At 40.9% G+C, this 19845-nt stretch overlaps 1 protein-coding gene across 1 annotated transcript in view; it reads left to right on the top strand.

The window, feature by feature from the left end:
* LOC113028322 (testican-2) overlaps positions 1 to 19845 on the top strand; it is a 48013-nt gene that overhangs the window by 20071 nt on the left and 8097 nt on the right. The window contains exons 3-6 of the mRNA XM_026178498.1: positions 3585 to 3630; positions 15205 to 15319; positions 19024 to 19132; positions 19585 to 19699. Coding sequence (XP_026034283.1) covers positions 3585 to 3630; positions 15205 to 15319; positions 19024 to 19132; positions 19585 to 19699 — 385 coding nt within the window. The remainder of the gene's footprint in view (positions 1 to 3584; positions 3631 to 15204; positions 15320 to 19023; positions 19133 to 19584; positions 19700 to 19845) is intronic.

Raw genomic sequence — 19845 nt, forward strand, 5'->3', positions numbered from 1 at the left:
ACTGTATTTAAGCCTTCAGCTATACTTGTTCAGCTTGACTTGAGAGCTCAGTCTTCGTGTCCCCTGAGCAGAGTAAGACTGAGCTAAACTGAACAGACCTGATCCTCGGGGTCCTCTCTGGGCCTTGTGCCGAGTTGTAACTGCTTAATAGTTGATCCTCTCTGTCCTGACACACAGAGAAATGGGTCAGCATGGATACAGCCTGGGGACGCAGAGTTTTTATTATCGTTCCAGCACAGTGCCGCCGGGGACACACTCTAAAAAAACAGAGTTGGTTTGCAAATATTCCCTTTGCACCAGTGCAGCAGCTAAGATAGTTCAAGTCCTTTTATGAGATACAGCTTGCTGAGGCTTATCTTGCACCGTTTACTTTATGTTAGAAGCTACTTCTGCAACAGTGAAGATGAGTTTGGCAGTTCTTCCCTGACCTTGCTTAAAGCTAAAGAAAAACAAATTTGGCTTGAGGTTCACATATTAACTTCTTATAGATATAATGTCACAAAGTTGACATTTTTCATGACAGTAATATGAAAGCTTTAGAAAAAGAAAAAGGACCTCCTTAATCCCACTGACACGTCTTCCGAGGAGGAAGCAGAGTCTGGGGATGAGGGGAATGACCCGCCAATTTCCGGGGGCGAGGTCACTGAGGCAGTTAAACAACTCCTTGGTGGCAGAGCCCCTGGTGTTGATGAGGTCCGCCCCGAGTTCCTGAAGGCTCTGGACGTTGTAGGGCTGTCCTGGTTGACACGCCTCTGCAATGTTGCGTGGAGATCAGGGGCAGTACCTGTGGACTGGCAGACCGGGGTGGTGGTCCTCATCTTTAAGAAGGGGGACCGGAGGGTGTGTTCCAACTACAGGGGGATCACACTCCTCAGCCTCCCTGGGAAAGTCTATGCCAGGGTGCTGGAAAGGAGAGTTCGTCCGTTAGTCGAATCTCGGATACAGGAGGAACAATGCAGTTTTCGTCCTGGTCGCGGAACACTGGACCAGCTCTTTATCCTCTCCAGGATACTTGAGGGTGCATGGGAGTTTGCCCAACCAGTCTACATGTGTTTTGTGGACTTGGAGAAGGCATTCAACCGTGTCCCTCGGGGTGTCCTGTGGGAGGTGTTGCGGGAATATGGGGTGTCTGGCCCATTGCTACGGGCCATTCGATCCCTATATAACCGTTGTAAGAGCTTGGTTCGCATTGCCGGCAATAAGTCGGACTCGTTCCCGGTTGGGTGATGGGCTCTGCCAGGGCTGCCCTTTGTCTCCGGTTCTGTTCATAATTTTTATGGACAGGATTTCTAGGCGCAGCCAAGTGGCGGAGGGCTTTCGCTTTGGTGGCCTCAGAATCTCATCTCTGATTTTTGCAGATGATGTGGTTCTGTTGGCTTCATCGGGTGAGGGCCTCCAGCTCGCACTGGAACGGTTCACAGCCGAGTGTGAAGCAGCGGGAATGAGGATCAGCACCTCCAAATCTGAGGCCATGGTTCTCAGCCGGAAAAGGGTGGAGTGCCCACTCCGGGTCGGGGATGAGTTCCTGCCCCAAGTGGAGGAGTTCAAGTATCTCGGGGTCTTGTTCGCGAGTGATGGGAGAAGGGAGCCGGAGATCGACAGACGGATTGGGGCTGCAGCTGCAGTAATGCGGACGCTGCACCGGTCCGTCGTGGTGAAGAGGGAGCTGAGTGTAAAAGCGAAGCTCTCAATTTACCGGTCGATCTACGTCCCTACCCTCACCTATGGCCACGAGCTGTGGGTAGTGACCGAAAGAACGAGATCGCGGATACAAGCGGCAGAAATGAGCTTCCTCCGAAGGGTGGCTGGCCTCTCCCTTAGAGATAGGGTGAGAAGTTCGGCCATCCGGGAGGGGCTCAGAGTAGAGCAGCTGCTGCTCCACATCGAAAGGAGCCAGCTGAGGTGGTTCGGGCATCTGACAAGGATGCCCCCTGGGCGCCTCCTGGGTGAGGTGTTCCAGGCATGTCCCACCGGGAGGAGGCCCCGGGGCAGACCCAGGACACGCTGGAGAGATTATATCTCTCGGCTGGCCTGGGAACGCCTTGGTATTCCCCCGGATAAGCTGGAGGAGGTGGCTGGGGAGAGGGAGGTCTGGGCCTCTTTGCTTAGGCTGCTGCCCCCGCGACCCGGCCCTGGACAAAGCGGATGAGGATGGATGGATGGATGGATGGATAGAAAAAGAAACAGTTTTTTTTTTTATCCTGTTAAAATCTTACGTGCGACTTGTGATGATACATATTTTGCTAATAATGGAGCGCGTTTTTAATACTTTGTAATTTCCTAGCTCACAGAGAGGACATTTAATGCTTTAGTTTTATAAGCTGTGTTGTAATGCTTTTCATCCTGTGGGTCCATGTTATGGCTTTAAGTTTTAGTTTTAGTTCAGCGTGACGGGCAGGTCTAAAGTCTAAGTTTTTATCAAAGAACCAGATATTTTCTGTCATAGTTGTGCTGTACTGATTATTCAGCAGAGAGAGCTGCATGCTAATCCAAGCCTTAGCAGCACTCCAACTATGAGTCACGCACAATCCTCTGTGAGAAAAATTAATCAAGTTTTATTTCCAAAACCACGGTATTGCTTCTCCAGTTGTGCATTTTCTTTATAAACACTGAAACATTTTGTGGTTTAAAAAGAAAATAAGAAGAAGGGAATACTTAAATTTCTGTACAAACCCACATTTTGGCTTTTTCAAAAGAATATATATTTTTTTAACGATTAGATCTGGAGATTTGTAAGGAGACAGTCAGCCTGATCTCTCCAGGGGAATTCACACTAAATCTGAGACCTTCAGAGCCAAAGTCACCTCCAGAACAAATCCCTGACAGGGAACAGCCTGGAAAGTCTGGCTTGATGATCTCAGGCTGGCTCATATAAGACTAAAATTTTATTTTATTATGAAATAAGAGAAGCATAAACTCTCAAGAGAAATAAACAAATATATTATTATCTCAGAGTCTGAAAAAAGGTTGATTTAATTTTTTTAATTAAGAGCAAGCTTGTTACTGAATTTGTTAGGGTTTAGTTTTTTTTACCAAACCTGTACCTAGGGACAACAAAATGGATATAAAATAGACACCACAGCAGTGCAACATGTGGAGCCAGATAATAAAAATATGCAGAATTTGACTGGATGTTGTGCTTTTGACTTGCAATAATATATAGAGTATAAAAGAACGTCATCAGCTAAAAAGTACAATTTAAATAGCAGTGGTAATAAATAATAACCTCAAGGTGAAACCACTGTGTTTTTGGGCCTTAGGCAAACTCTTTCTAGTTATTATTATTTATATTACTTTTAAACCTAGGGCTAAAGAGCTCCCAAGGTTTTGTTGGCACCATTATTTACTTTTAGCATCTTTACTCTCTCTTTTCAATTACAATTAACATGAATGAGATGAATGTATTTGATTTAAAGTGCCGTTCGAGTTTCCATATAATTATGCATTTCTCTTATCTTCCCTGATTATTTCTATTATTCTGAATTTTAATTAAGCCTCTAAAAATCCAAGAGCAAATCTCCTTTATGATGTTGCCTGGAATAAATTATTAAAGCCATTAATGCAAATATGTTTTTTCCTTGCAGGATGACTACATCAAAAACATGGAGGAGAATGTTGGTTCTGATGAAAGTAAGTCATAAAAACTGATTTTATCTGATTGGAAAGGATTGTCTTTGAAGAGCTGAGGATTGATGAGTGGTTTCATTTAAAGCCTATTGTCTATTTCAGCTTATGTGTATGGTAAAGTACAGCATTCAGAGACAATTTTCACAGCTCAATACTTCATATTGAAATAATGAAAAGCTAAGTGCTCTTTGCCTTTAGCCATCTCCTTTAGACAATGAAATGGTGCAGCACACGCTATCAAAGCACCAACTTCTTCTTTTAACTGCGACAGTTGTCTGAGGTCATCCAGCTCGTGGTGAGCGCTGGTGTGAGGTGTCAGAGATTGTGAAGGGTGAGAACACAGTTGCGATTCAGGAAAGGAGAGACCGAGCCTTCAGTCAGATCCATTAGTTTGAAAAGCCTGCTGTAATTGCTTTTGTTGCTGAGGGCTCAACTCAGAACTCCCACCAGGCTCCATTTTTCTCCGTGGGGTCTGTTCCTAGCTGAGAAAAGAACTTCAGCTGTGGAGGTGGAATAGACAATTTGAACATGAAGTTCAGTTGTGTAATGTTTCAGTTAAACGCTGTTTTGTTTTTTTTCTCATAAAAGACTCCTTTCCTCCGGAAAGATGTTATAATCTTTGATATTTCATAAGATCATTGGGGAATTGCACATTAGGGAAAACAGTGGTTGGAGACTACGGCACGTACAAAATTATTGCAACCGTGTGAAATGAACTTGTGATCTCACTGCCTTTTAAATAGTTCCTTTAAAGGGGACCAAGTCTAAAACCTCTTGCTTTTTTCAAATTGACTTTGGTATGTCAAAATAGCAATAAAAAAGCAATAAGATGGAGTCTGTCTGCTATTAGTTCATGATTGGATGGGATCAAGTTAATAATTAATTACAAGCTCTTTGTTATATACGGAGATTAACTATGTAAATCGGGGGGGAAAAGCTGCACTGATTCATCCGAGTGTTTTGAAACTTTACTTACATTAATCTGATTTCTCTAAAAAATTTCAGGCAGAGAGATTATTTTTAAGCAATAAACAACATAAATGTGTAATATAGGCCATATTTCTAAGTCATATTTTTGAAGAATATTAAAGTGTTGCTCAGTAAACAGGTCATTTCTTGAAATTAATATGTCAAGGTTTATGATTCATTGATGTTTTGTCCAAATGTTATTCATTGTCAACCATAAGTCAACCATTGCTATGTCAGGTTGTATCTGCCTGACCTTTAAGTTTAAATCACAGCAGATTAGGTTCCTGTGCTTGTTTTAACAAAGCAGTCACTCTCATCTTAGCATACAGGAATCCCTTTAAGAAGGTCAGGGGAATAAAGTGCGGTATGAATCATTTCACAGGTCAGGGTATATGTGCACTAATCATACACGCGCTTGCTAATTAGCAGCTCCTAACAATGTGTTCTAGCTGCAAGGTGAGAGTGGGAGGTCGGTTGTAATGCCACACCCACGCTTCCTCTAAGGAAGAAGATGTGAGAAGAAGCAGCTGGAGATGTTATCCCAGTCATCTGTTCTTAGCCTACAACAAGGGGAATAACTAATGTAATCTCAAGAAAACGCCTCGCTTGCTGTAGTGTGGGCGACTTCTATTTGAATACCATTGATTTCATCCGCATCACAACTCCCTTTGGGACTAATTCTGCAGACTTAATTGATCAGAGCTCTCTTCATTGCAAATTCAACAAGACAGCAAAGAACTCCAAGAAGGTGTACCTGCAAGCCCTGGGTAGAACAAAGGACCTAACCGGAGACTTTAGACACCTCTGGTGCCTTTTTAAGTGAGCCAATTGAGACATCAACTCAGCTCCACAGACTGCTCTTTATTCAAGGGCAGTTTTGAAACAATAAGCTGCCCACTCGCTGACTCTGATTTAACAGAGGAGCCTCATATTCAACCTTTATTTATGCTGAACAATTAGACTACTTTTGTCCCTTTACTGAAGCATTTTACTAATTAGATTAAGAAAAAAAAGAGAAAAAAAGGTGGCTGTGATTACACGTCAACGTGTACAACCTCAGGAAATTGTTCAAGCATAATGTGTTGTCAAAGAAAACTGAGGTGAACTTGTGGTTTGCATTCTGTGATAATCGTGAGAAAATAAACGTAGCTGCGAATTGCTCTAACTTGGCAATTAAAACTCAGAACATGAAAGAGTCTTCTAAAATGAACTTAAATGGAAATCCACCAAAACGGGACAGTCTCTCTTATGATTTACTGTTTCATGCTTTAAATGTCCGGCAGCCCAGTAACACACTCTCTGCAGATTTTATTTTTTCCCCAGAACCGCTAAGGTACTTTATTAAATGTAAAAGTAATGGATGATGACAGCTTTTGATTGATGAGCCTGTCCAACTGCAAGGCGCCATACTCGGTGAAGAATTCAGATGCGAGCGCAGACAACAGCGGCGACGCTAATCGTGGATAAGAAAGCAGCTGGAATGGTTTTGATTGCGGTGTAATAATAATAATAATAATAATCTCTGATAGATTGCACGGGGGCTCAGTGCAGTTGCGTCGCTTTTGTTGACATGATTATAGGAGGATTTAAAACCCATAATGGCTCTATCACATCCTGGCCCTGAACTGAATTCTCGATGCAGCATATTCTAAACAAAACGAGTAGAGCTGGAAAAGCTACTTGATCTTCACTGCAAATTAAATCTAGTGTTTAAATTTCATTTTTCACATGTGGGAGTTGTATATGAGCGCCGTATGACAGATGTGTGTGATTTTTTTTAGCTGCTGCTTCGAGGCAGTTACACAGCTAGATATATGCAAATTGTGCACAAGGGGAAATGCATTTTGCTCAGGTCAGTGCCATTTTTAAAGACATGACAATAAATAACAGGAGAACTACAAAAGGTTTTCATAAGGACTTGACATATGAGCGGGTTGCACATCATTATCTGAAACAATACCATTATCTTCCGGGCTGTGCTTCTGTAAGGAAATGCAGCGAAGTAGTGTGTGACACAGTTTTAGGTCATGGAAATCGTTCACCAAGTTCATTTGTTTCCTGGCAACCTTGTTTAAGATGAATCCACCAGCTACTTTAAAACTGCTAGAGTCAGCAGTTATATAGTAACAATGATTTTGTGAAATGTGACACTGTCATTGTAAATTTCCGCCTATTCCATCAGTATGTGGGGCATTTTAGCATCTATCAGATCTTTATGTTGTTTTGTAGCCTGCAACTCTGTTTTGCTTTGCTGTTACTGATGTTGTTTACCAGATGCCACAGCAGCCAGCTGTTCTCAAGAAAAAGGCTCTTTGTAAACCCTTGTTACATTATTTTCCACCAAATGGGAGGCGGACAAATTTGGCAATTAGCTGGTAAACATAGTGGAGCTCTAGGTGGCCAGACCTAAAAATTCAGCTGTTTCTCTCACAAATTGGTTGAGACCAAAAGGGACCTAAAAGACAAGTAAATATTGCACGACTCTGGGTGTGCTAATGTTGTGCTGTTTATGCTGGATGTGCAATTAACCTTCATCCTACCAACATATTTAACATACATGAGCTAACAACTGGGTGCCTGAGCACCCCAAGAATAATTTATTGCAAGAAGCAATATAATAGCAAAATTATAATAAAAGCAAAACTTATTTTATGTTCAAATCCCTCATCTGTCTTTCTGTGTGAAGTTTGCATGTTCTCCCCTTCTATGCATGGATTCTCTCAGAATACTCTGGCTTTCTCTCACAGTCCAGAGGGGTTAGGTTAAGTAATGATTCTAAATTGTCTGTTGGTATGAATGTGACCATGAATGGTTGTCTTGCTCTCTATGTTGGCCCTGTGATTTGTCCAGGGTGTACCTCACCTCTCGCCTTATGACACCTAGGTTAGGCTCCAGTGACCCCAATATAAAACAATTGAAATAAGAGATGCACTCTCCCCAGTGTGTCATGGATCTGCTTTGGTACCGCCATTACGTGGCTGAACCCAAACTAATTCAAACTCTCCTTTTGATGTGTAGAAGTAGTCGGCTGTAGAGATGGACCGATCCGATATTACGTATCGGTATCGGTCCGATACTGACCTAAATTACTGGATCGGATATCGGAGAAAAATAAAAAATGTAATCCGATCCATTAAATATCACGAAAGCACCTCACAAAACTTGCAACACGCCGTAACTCACCTCAGAACGTTAGCACGTCGGAGCAGTATGCATCACGTGATAGAGCGGCTGTGGCATGCGACCTGTCGGTGGTCTGGATAGCATTTGGAGCTTCGCTAGCAACCTGGCATTTCATCTCCGACAAAGTTATCCCCGAGAGAAGTAAAGCAAGTGTGTAAGTCCATCTCTGAATGTTTGTAAAGCATTCCCACGTTAAGCTTAACGAGCGACTGCCTCTCGCTCTCCTGCTGCTACTTCAATCATGAAACTGCTTAACGATCAGCTGATCGGCTTTTCTGTCGCGAGTCTGTCTCTCTTGTTTGTTTTTGGCCCACTTTGCACCAGAAAGAGGAAACCAGCGGCTGAACAACAGCAGCACGTTTAAGCTTGATAAGCTGTTGTTAGAATGTATTTAATATTACTTTCTACACCAGGATCGTTTTCTACTTAGCTGACCCTGGTAACTGTGCAGGGGCGGATCTAGCAAAGTTTAGCCAGGGGGGCCGATAGGGCATTAACTGGGAAAAGGGGGCACAAAGACATACTTTTCTTTCTTATTCTCATTTAAAATGTCGAGCTTTTAATAAATAATTATCTGACACCCAAAGTTTTAATTTGATGTAAAACGAATAGAAGTCAATTACTGTATATAGTGACTATTAAGTCTAATATATATACCCTAGTAAGCTATAGTACTTTTTCCTTTGGGAAGGTACCATCTGTGCTGTCTGCAATTTTGTTGAAGAAAGATGTTGAATCTATTTAATATTTCTGTGCATTTTTTTTCACACTGCATCAAATTAAGGTTGATTACGTCGATTAAGCATCATGAGGTGGAGCGTGAGGGGTGGTTCCCTATTTTTTATTTATTTATTTTTGTTGTTGCTGGGAGTTGGAACCCTATTAGTTAGGTTGCTTAATATTTACGCTAAGTACTCTTTAAAATACCAGAATAGGGAGAATGGTGTAGGTCTAAGTTTATTAGATTGATCAGTATTGCTGAACTATGAAATATTTTTTTTGTATACAGGTATAACAGAATAGCTTTAGTGTAGTTGTTGTTTTAAACTTGAGTATGAACTTGCAGACTTGCAAAATGCAGCAAGATATTTTAAAAAACAGTTTTGTTGATTAAAAAACACTATATCGGATTCATATCGGTATCGGCAGATATCCAAATTTATGATATCGGTATCGGTATCGGACATAAAAAAGTGGTATCGTGCCATCTCTAGTCGGCTGTACTCTGAATCTCTTCCAAATGACCTCATCCTATCTTCTAAGGCTTAGCACAGACTCCCTACAGAGGAAACTTTCTTTCAGTCACTGCCCACAGCTCATGACCATATCTGAGGGTAGACACGTAGATTAGCCATTAAATAAACATATTTGCATTTATGCACAGCACTCTTTTCACTGTAACAGGTTGGTACAGCATCTGAATCTCTCAGACAGCGGTTCTAGCCGGGGAGGTGATGCGATGCTTGAGCTGCGAAACATGGAAGACAGGGTGGACGACCTCTGTCTCTTGGTGGGGGGGATGAAAGCCACGACAAACTTAAAAGGGGGAGAGACTGGTAGAGGAAGAGGTAGCGTGAAGACATGGTGAGGATGGTGTTTAGACCGTTAACAGATAGAATACCAGTAACAAAATCAAGCTGGATGTGGGACCAGGGACGTCTCGGAATAGGGAGGGGCTGAAGATGCCCTGCAGAAAGTTGGGTGGAGGCCTCGGTCCGGGCACAGACCTCATGAGCAGAAACAATCTCACGGACATCCGACCCACTGACTGCCACCAGAGGACACGTCGGAGGAGTTGGAGGGTCATATTTGGGTCAGGATGCCCCGAGAGCAGGGAGAAGTGTGCAAAGCCTCCTGACGACTTTGGGAGGGAACGACCAGCAGGAGTTTTAGAAGGTGCTGGTTCAGCAGACAGGGCAGCACAAATGGTGGAGTGGGAAAACTGTCTGGAGAGCGCTTCCACCTTAGCGTTTTTGGAACCAGGACAATAGGCAGGATGAAAGTTGTAGGATTTAAAAAAAAAAAAAGAGCCTAAAGAGCCTGTGTGGGATTGAGTTGCTTGGCTGTTTGAATGTGTATCAAATTCTGATGGTTGGTCCAAATTAGGAGTTGTTCTTTTGCCCCAAGAAGCCAGTGCTGCCACTCCTCCAAGGCCCACTTGATGGCCAGCAGCTCCTGGTCCCTGACGCCATCTTGGTAGACCAGAGGAATCTTATAGAGAATGGACTCCGGAGCGGGCGTTCTGTGGGAAATTTTCTGGTCTTGGGAATGAGACAACAATACAGACAGCTGGGACTCCAGCCCAGGATTTGACAAGACAACAAGGAGATGTGGGGGCCATGTCGAAGAACTGCTGGAATTAACAACTGCTCCTCCAGAGAAGGGAGGAGACGGAGGAGTTGTAGATCTTTGGAGCTGGAAGGGTTTAAAATCTGAGTATATTGCACCCTTAACCCACAATCTATGGGGTATGCTTAGTAATTCTGTCCATAAATATTATGAACACAATCGAAAAAGAATCAAAACCCACTATGAACCAAACTTTTTACTGTTAATCTCAATCAAGCTCTTACTACGATTATACATGGATCAGAAATGACTAAAACCACATTACAGTCAGTTATATCACACAATTTGCAGGGCATGCTGCCATGTGACAGGAGGAGCAAACAGTTGCTATCCTCCTGTCTGTTTTTGGAATAAAGGTAACACTTTTTAAAGAAGATTTTCCAGCTGAGCAGTGAACAATCACAACAGCAGGTGGAGTTTTCCTCACTCCAAGGAGGGTCATTGCTGCTTGGTTTGGGGCTTGCAGTGTAGCAGAAACAGCTCTCCTTCCCATGTGTGGCATGACCAGGGTATGTCCCAGCTGGGGACAATTTATAAAAAACAACACACATTTTGAGATATGACAAAAGATAAACCTCTGTGGTCTACATGGAACCCAGTCGGTTAAGAAATCACACTAAATGGTAACACATTTATTTTTTTATAAGCTTGCTTCTGTTACCCCAAAGATTCCAAAAATACATTATTATATCTTTCATAAGCTTTTTTATAATTTTACAACTATCTAACTTGAAAATTCCTTCCTCTCTTTTCTAACATAAATCCTGTCACTTTTTCACAAACATGAGACTCTTATTAAGTCTCCTTCTGTTATATGGTTTGCAGGTGTAGTTTAGTAAAAAGAAAGTAGATCCTACACAAAACTGGTCATAACATGGCTGGTGACTTTTTTATTGTTCTTTTTTCTGGTTGTTGATGTGTTTTAGTTTTTTTTTGTTTTTTTTTTATTATCCTGATCATGATTTCTCAAAATAAAACAAAACAAAAAAAAAAAACAGGCATAGGTGCCAAATGTATGTGCCACTTATTTAGATTGTAAAAGAAAGGGAACATATCTCCAGAACTGAATAACTTAAAACAAAACAATCTAAATGGCAAAAATTGCACTGCAGGTCGAATGAAAGATATTTAGATATTCTGTGTGCACCTGTTCAACTGCTGGTTAGCGTAAATATCGAATCATCCAGTAACATGGCAGCAAATCAATGCATTCAGAGGAGAACTGCAAGACTGCTTTGAGCTGACATGTTTGAGCAGACTCAAATAGCCAATTGTTACAACTGAGGGATGCTGAAGGGGCTACTATTTGCGCCACATAATTTGTGTGTGTTTTCTAGTGGTTTTTGTTGTTTTTTTGGTATCTCCTACCAAACATTTAGCTGGTGCAATGCATAGTTCACTGCAAAGCCCATAGCTGTGGTTTCAGGTGCTTTCAGGTCATAGTGAATACTCAGATGCTGAGTGGGAACAGTTTATGGTATATTACACCAGTAAAACAAACCAAATTCTGCTTCCTGCCTCCATGAAAGTTTCCTGATAGTAACCACTCAGCAAATACACAGTGACAGATGATGTAAGACAAACCAGACAAAGCCTGGGGAAAACTTGAATGATGACTTGTGCTAAGGAGAGCTGATGTGACACATTGAGTCATACTGAAGATATTAGATAGCTTCGCTTTTTTTTCTTTATTGTCAAGAAATAGTCAAAATGATATATGGGGTGACAGATTGGGGTGAATTTTGTTGAGCTTTTATGTCCTAAATCAAAAGAGAGGCTGGAGACAAATGTACTACCAGCAGTAGAGTCTGTCTATTATTCAGCTGCTGGGGTTAAATAAAATGACAGAGCAGACTACCTGTTGGACCAGATGAAGCGAATAAAAGTCAAGTGGTCACAAAAAGTGTTATATGGAATGACGGAAAGTTTATGAGCTTTCGCTGCTGACAGAGTCTTGCTATCTGTCTTCGGGCTTCTCTGCTGAATATAAATGCTATGTCATGAATTTCCACTCAGCAGAAGAACAGTTTGGACAAATTGGTTTGTAATTCAGTTAAGACAAACAGCAAAAATAATACCAGCCCTATCCCACTTGTATTCATTTTCTTTTCTTTTTGGCTATTTACAAGTTGTTGCCCTTTGAAATGATAATGCATCTGGAATCCTGCTCTACTTTGAGGTTAGTTTTTGTTTTATCGACTTCTGTTGCTCGAGGGAGTTTTACAGAACGGCAGAGTGTGTAATCTGGAGTCATGTGAAGATGAACCAGGGGGATTTTTCTCCTCGTGTTTTAGATTCTACTGCACCTGCAAGTAAATTTGTTTTTATGCAAAGTAATATATAACAAAACATTCATTCAGTTAGGAAAATCTCAAAATTAAACTTGTAAAAATATGCCCCAAACTCCTAAGCATATTAATGACTACAAATGTTTATTCTGCAAGTGTCTCCATATCATTTCAGTCGCACATGTATGTAACAGCCAGTGCTTTTTTTCTGTTGTTTTTTTTTCTAAACTGTGTGTGGTACAATATGACACCAACACAACATGATCATGCCCAGCTGGGATGGAGTGACTAATGCCTTTCAGCTCATTTGGGCCACTGAAAAAACATCTCAGAAAAAAACATCAAATTACTGTTTTAGAAATTCTTAGAGCCACACCAAAAAGTAATCAAATGTCTTCATCTAATTTGTTGTCAACTAGAATTAAACACAGAAAAAATATGTTTTTTATTTAAAAAAGGGGAGCATGACCCAGGTCTTTAATCTAGACATTGTGTTTTATATATATCTGGCTTATATCTTGCATTGTTTAAACAAATTCATCCCACCAAACACAAGCCAATATAAATGCCTCACATGTAGCAATACTGCAATCTTCCCAGGAGCAAGGAAAAAATCCCTCCCAGGGCTGGACTGTGCAGATTCCTCAGTCAGACCTAAGTTAGTCTGTTAAATATTAAAGTTCATGACTGTAGAGAAAGACAGTCATGAAAATGTATGGTTTGTTTCAAAGGTTGCCAGGAGAGCTTACGTGTGAAAAGTTGTATCTGAACAAATCATATGTCCATAAAACGTCTGGAACAATGTTCTTTGGACACATGAGACCAACATGTTTGGCCATAATGCACAGTTGTTACGCAAAAACAAGCAAATCAACACCTCATACCAAATATCAAGCATGGTGGTGGAGGCGTGATGATTTGGGCTTCTTTTGCAGCCACAGAACCTGGACACCTTGGACATTATGCTCTTTACATACTACTGAAATGGGTTATATCTTGCAGGTTTTACACATCCCATTCATCCCACTAAATATAAAAGCTTCAGATATAGCTTTTACTCTCACATCTTGTGACTGGATTGGCATTTTAATGGCGTTTGGAGTCACTGAGTTGATCATGAACTCCTCTGTGAGGCTGTCTGTCCAACAGCTAAAGTTCGGTGCAAATTAGGCAGCAGGAAACGATCCTACGCACAGCAGCAAATTTAACAGAATGACTCAAAAAGAAAACAGTAAAGGAGTTGCAATCCAGATCTCAACCTGATTGAAACACAGCGGCAGAACGTTAAGAGAGCTGAGCCTAAATGATCCCTGCAAACCTCATTGAATTGACACAATATAGTAAAGAAGAGTGGGCCTAAAACTCCCCAACAATGATATGAGAGACTGATAAATACAGAACATCACTACTTCAAATTATTGCTGCTAAAGGTGGTTGTACGTAGAATCATGAGATGTACCTGGTTTTCAAAGGACCCTATGCAGTGTGAAAAACTCTTTTATATGACTGTATCTCCTGAAAAATAACAACAACAAAATAATAATAATAATAATAAGCCAATAGGACCAAACACATTTTCTCTGAAACAGAGCGTACATTGTGGAACAAAGGCCTGTGGAGGACAAGCTAGCACAAAAGTGCTGCCAGACTCTATTTTTTATTAACTACTGTCAGCAGCTTGGTCTCCTGCATGGTCTTATAGTACAAAAACACCACAGGCAGACAGTATTTCTAGATTCTCTGTGAGTTGTCTTGTCATCCACTGATTCTATAAAAGTACAATGTTCCCTCATACTTCCCTAGCATCTAAGTATTACCTAGTCGTGGGATTTGCAGGAATCTGGCTGGCAGCCACCTTGTATGTTGACCGTGTTGACTACAAAGCAGCTGCTCGAAGCTGACTCAGGATTTCACAACTTAAATTTCTCCTAGCGACTGCCGACTGCCGCTTGCCACTCACTCTTAAATTTATCTGTGCCTTTGAGTTTTCCCAGCTCGCTCCGGCAAGGCGTTAAATGGACTGGGACAGTGTGACATCCACTTTCGGATGGCATTGACCATTGGCTGAGAAAGGTGGAGGACACAGTTCTATTTCCATCTCAGTCTATTAGAGGGAAGGAGACTGGCATCGAACAATTCAACTCCCTGAAGATAGAAGGAGACATTAAGGGAGACAGCGTGCGGAGGGGAAAGAGGATAGAAAGAATGGGAACGTGGAAGACAAAGATGGAGTGTGTATTTCTGTGTGAGAGAGAAAAGGCAAGCGGGGGAGAGACAGTGATAGGTTGACATGGGGGAAGTGAGATGTGACAAGCTGAGAGAAAGAGATGCTCAATCAGTGCTGTCAGGTTTTCTCGCAATCACAGACAGCCTGCAGTTGGAGACTGCAGGCTGTACTATTGATGATAGGCTGCCTAATGACAGCTAGGCGCCCAGTAGTGCTGACTAAATAATCAATGGACTCATTTGTTCACACTGGTGGAATATTTTTAAATACACATTTCATGATTTTTATTGTATACGCCTGTGTCAGAGAGAGGTTTGTGAGAATGGATCATTTGAAATGGCGCAAGAACACAGAACTTGATTAAAGCAGCTTTGTCTTTTTGTGGGGTTGCAGTGTTTGGTATAAATCTACTGAAGGCATGCTCCTTGTCAACAGTAACAAAAACAGCCGGTAGCTCTCCATTTGTCTGCTGTAGGTGACCGAAATAGAGAATGAAACTGCAACACCTTAGGTGTGAACGACACCATTGGATTTTCACTCTTCGTGTTTTTGTGTTTGCAGCCCTGGACACCACCAAGGATCCATGCCAGAATGTGAAGTGCAGTCGCCATAAGGTGTGCATTGCTCAGGGCTACCAGAGGGCCATGTGTGTCAATCGCAAAAAACTGGAGCACAGGTAGGAGGAGCTGCAGAGCTTCGATGCTTGTTTTTTTTTTTTCAAACGTGTCGTAGATTTCCAAGTGGACAGGATGATGTCAGCAGTTAAAAGCACTAGAATTATCAGGTGAAGAGTTAATGAACAAAAAGTAGCTTTTATATAATGTTTGAAAAATTCATGGTTAAATAGGCCATCTACCAATCTTTTACTGTCTTACTCTGCATTGTTGCTGCTGATTTTGGACTTTCTTCCAATGTTCTCAGATTAAATTCTGTAGGTTTCGGTGTACATAGGTCATTTGTAAATCACTATCACCTTAATTTTATTGTCTTGAAAAAGGGCTATGTAAATAAAGCTTTAATTATTGGCTAATTGATTGGCTAACAAATTTAAGAGGCTCTGTGAAGTGCCATGAGTGGAGCTTAAACTCTCCTGCTGAGCAAGCTCTAGTTAGAAATGGCTCAGGACTTCGGGAGGAAGATTCACACAAGAGAAAGTGACAGAATGTCCAGGAAGTGTATAAAGTTGAGTGAGAATATGTATTAATACTTGTAACGTCAACACTTTCTTGGTGGAAATGACTAAAACCTGGGCAGCTGGTGAGTGGGAGAAGAGATGAATAAGAGCAGGTTAAGAAAACAAGTTTTCAGCTGAGACTCACGTGTTGCTGGTATTTGAAAGAATTCTCAAGCCCACTGAAGGTACTTTTAAAAGTTGTTTTCATTGCCCACTGCAACACTGACATGTAGAAAACAATCTATGAGTTACAACTTTTAAATGGAAATAAACATCCTCTGTGTTGTTTAGCAAAAGTGTTTTTATTTTTATGTCTCAAACAGCTTTAATGACATTTATATTTTGCACTGCTTTAGAACAGGAAAGTCAAAACTGGCCTGGTAAGACTCCGGCCAATTGGATGACTTTGGAAAAGGAAGGCGGGCATACGTTTTGGAATTTTAACTGTGTTTTTATAGGTTTTTACAGCTTTCCTTACTGATAAAGACCTTCCCCGTGGCCAATTTCACTACAGTATAGAATGAATAGATAAACAAATGACGGAAAAGTTCGTTTTTCACTATCGATTATAGAAATTTATGGGATTGCTTTTTCTTGTACACTGCCTACAATGGAATATTTGGCTTATTTAGGCAATAAGCTATGAGAACTTTTAAAGTAATTTCACACATTTATTTCTTACAATTGAAGTTGTGCTGATAGATTATTTCAGTTACTACAGCAGCATTTCTTTATCATGAAGAAAAACTGAGACATTATGTTGAAATTGCATATTGAGATATCTCAAGGATTAAATGTGTAGTTTAAATATCTTTTACAAAAACAGAAAGGGGAGTTTCACTGGCCCAGATAAACGTGAGCACTATGTGGTCCTCAATGTGCTTTATGAAAGTCGCCATGGAGATAATACCAGAATATGAAGCAAAAGGAGAAAGATGGTTTGCGCTGAAGCTCTGAAATTAGAGATATTAGTAGATATGTTAAAGAAAAAATGGCAAGAGCTGATCTTTTAAATGGACCCGTGTTGTCCTTTTCTAAATCAGTACGAGATACTTTTGTCACATATTTCAGAGCACTATATGCTGCATATAATAATAGTCGTGACTTATCTTACATGCACATCTGACTGACAGAGCACGTAGCTGCAGTTGGTTAAACATTAGCCACTTGTATTTGTAATATTGCGTTATGGAGCTGAAAGACGAGATCTTTTAATCATTTTTTGTACCAGATACTTTGATCAAAAGCAGTCCTAGGGACAATTTTGTAATTTTGCCAATATAGTGATGTGTCAGTAGGGTTTATATTCTGATTTCAAATGTTGCCCTCTGCACAAAGACCCTTTAGTTGTCTGTGAGAAACAGCGAGAAGCACTTATCTGTTCTCTCACCCATTCATTCCACTTTCTCTGAAAAACAAATGAGCAGAGTTGGAGGCTGAAAAGAATTAATGGAGTGAATTATTACTACCTGCAAAGTCTATCTGCAGCGACAGGCATTTATCTTTTTCAATAAAGTGCTTCATTTACAGAGTCACTCCAGAGACGAGAGAGACTGTGTCGAATAATGGGTAATAAGCAGGAACGCAACCGCACTAAACCGTCCTAGCATCATTAAGTAGCAGCCGCAGAAGTCGTACAGCAGGCCCTGTGCTTGTGCCCGCCAAACATGAAGTCAATCAATGTGTGAGGGCAAAGCAACCGAGGGGGATTTCATGAACGGTGCATCCAAATATTAACAGGCACATTATGACTTTCTAGCAGTTATAATCAAAAGCGCCTTGTGGTGTTTTGTAGCTTGCAGGATGTATTAAATGAGACAGAGTTGTAATGAAAACAGCTTGTTACAGAAGATTTGTAGCTATGTGTTTGACCTGTACAAGCCGGCAAATATTATAGGGCCAATTCATCCAAATTAGAAAACATATTCACTCACTCTTTCAGATTTATAACATGTAGCTATACAGAAAATTTTCTGTTTTTTTTAACAAGGATCTCAGAAGTTTGCCCCTGAGCTTTCTGGAATGGAATTTGTTTTGTGTTGCTCACAACTTTGAGAAATCCCACCTAATGCATTCAGCAGCAGTTGCTGCTACATTACATTTCACACACTGTGAAGACTCTGTTGTCCAAGGAAGTTTAAATGCATTCAAACTTAATAGAAATAAGACCTGAGGAAGAGGAATCTGCGGTTGCTGGCAATCCTTTTCCAATTTTCATCAAGCACCTAAATCAGATAAAAATGTAGTTGCTTGAAATGTTTTGTTCAAAAAGTAAATACCTCCAGTGAAATACTATGAAGAAGCCATACTTTGAGTTTAAAGCTACTTAACTTTTAGTTTAGCTGTAATTATATGATAGATAAAGTATCATACAGTAGAGGCTGACTAACTTATTGGCCACTACTGCCTCTTTGCTGATCTTTTTTATATGCATTTGTAGCAGCCGATAAATCAGAAGAAGAAACACCCTTCAACCTTGTTATGAGTTTGCCCACCAGGGGGCACTCTTGTTATAAAGCCACAAATACAACAACCAGCTGGTCCCAGCAGTCCAGTAGAGGATAAATGAGTAAATAAATAACCAGACTTAAAACATTTAAAAAAAAAATCTGTTTATATTTTGTGTGTCTGAAAGAAAAGTATTGGCTACTATATAGAAATATTGGATTTTAAACAGACATCTGGAATTCACCTCAAAACTGCTAGTCTTCGGTGATAGTTTATGATTGACTAAAAAGTGAATAGCTGTGAAAGTAATGGCATCAGCTTCAGCTGTAAGATTTTCTAAGAGCAACATGGCAGTCAAACAATCCAGAATTGGAACCGAGAGAATTGCCCCAGATCACTACTTCCAGAGTGAGGGAAAAGACTTTTTAATGCCTTACTTTTGGACAAACATGAAGATGTTTCTTTTATCTGATGTGCTTGCTGATTCTGTGTATGTGCATTTTTATGTCCTGACCAATGAAATTAAAGTAGATTTAGATAATGCTTTATAATATCTGCCCCAAAAAGTGCTCAGATTTGTTTCAAGATGGTGAGATTTCTAGAAAGACTTTAATTTGATCCTCAGAATGTTAGCGTGCCATGCTAACATTTAGCTCCAACTACTCGGTTAGTGAGCTGTGGCTACTCCCAACTTGTGTTCTTAGAGTCAGAAATGGACGGATACCTCTGATATATTATTTTTTTGCGTTGGATTTCAGAGGCAAACAGTCAGGGCAGATGGAGGTGCACGAAGGCAGCTGCAAGCCTTGTCCTGTGGCAGCCTCCTCACCTGTGTGTGGCTCTGATGGACATAACTACGCTTCAGAGGTAAAAGCACCCACTCAACATAATTGCTTTATTTGTTTTTGCTTTATTACCAAAAACACGTGACATCATTTTAAATAATGAGATGAGGCCAGTCAAGCGCTGTTTCCTGCTACACTGACATATACGTGGGTGAAGCAGGGCAGCACAATTCATCACTGTTAGCAGGAGGATGAGTGCAAAGGCACAATGTGGCCAAGTGATTAATGACTGACGTCGCTTTGAGCGCATCACTGTATACTGGCCAGTGCCAGGAAACTTTATTGATTTATGTATAGTTTTTAATTTTGACCTTGCATGAGAAGACAGCAAAAAAATGACAACTCAATTTTGCTGTGTTTCTCTAAGTGCAGTGTCTCATCTGAATGACCAATCTCTTTTCCTGCGGTCACCCCCATAAATATTTTAACTGCATCCTCCTCTCTCGCTCTGTCTGTCTGTTTCTCTCCTTACAGTGCAAGCTGGAGCAGCAGGCTTGCCTCACAGGCAAAGACCTGAGCGTCATGTGCTCCGGATTTTGCCCTTGCTCCACAGCCTCCGTTTCCATAACGAATGCTGACACAAAGCACGGCAAGTGTCTTTTCTTCACCTCCTTCGTGTTTGTGCATTTCAATTTTGGGAGCCAGCATCATCGCTGTCAATCTTCGTGAGTCAATAATTCAAAAAAGGAAAGTTATGATGCACTGTTGGCCACACACGCATTCTTCTTTATGGAT

The sequence above is a fragment of the Astatotilapia calliptera genome, chromosome 8 (assembly GCF_900246225.1).
Source record: "Astatotilapia calliptera chromosome 8, fAstCal1.2, whole genome shotgun sequence".
NCBI lineage: Eukaryota > Metazoa > Chordata > Actinopteri > Cichliformes > Cichlidae > Astatotilapia > Astatotilapia calliptera.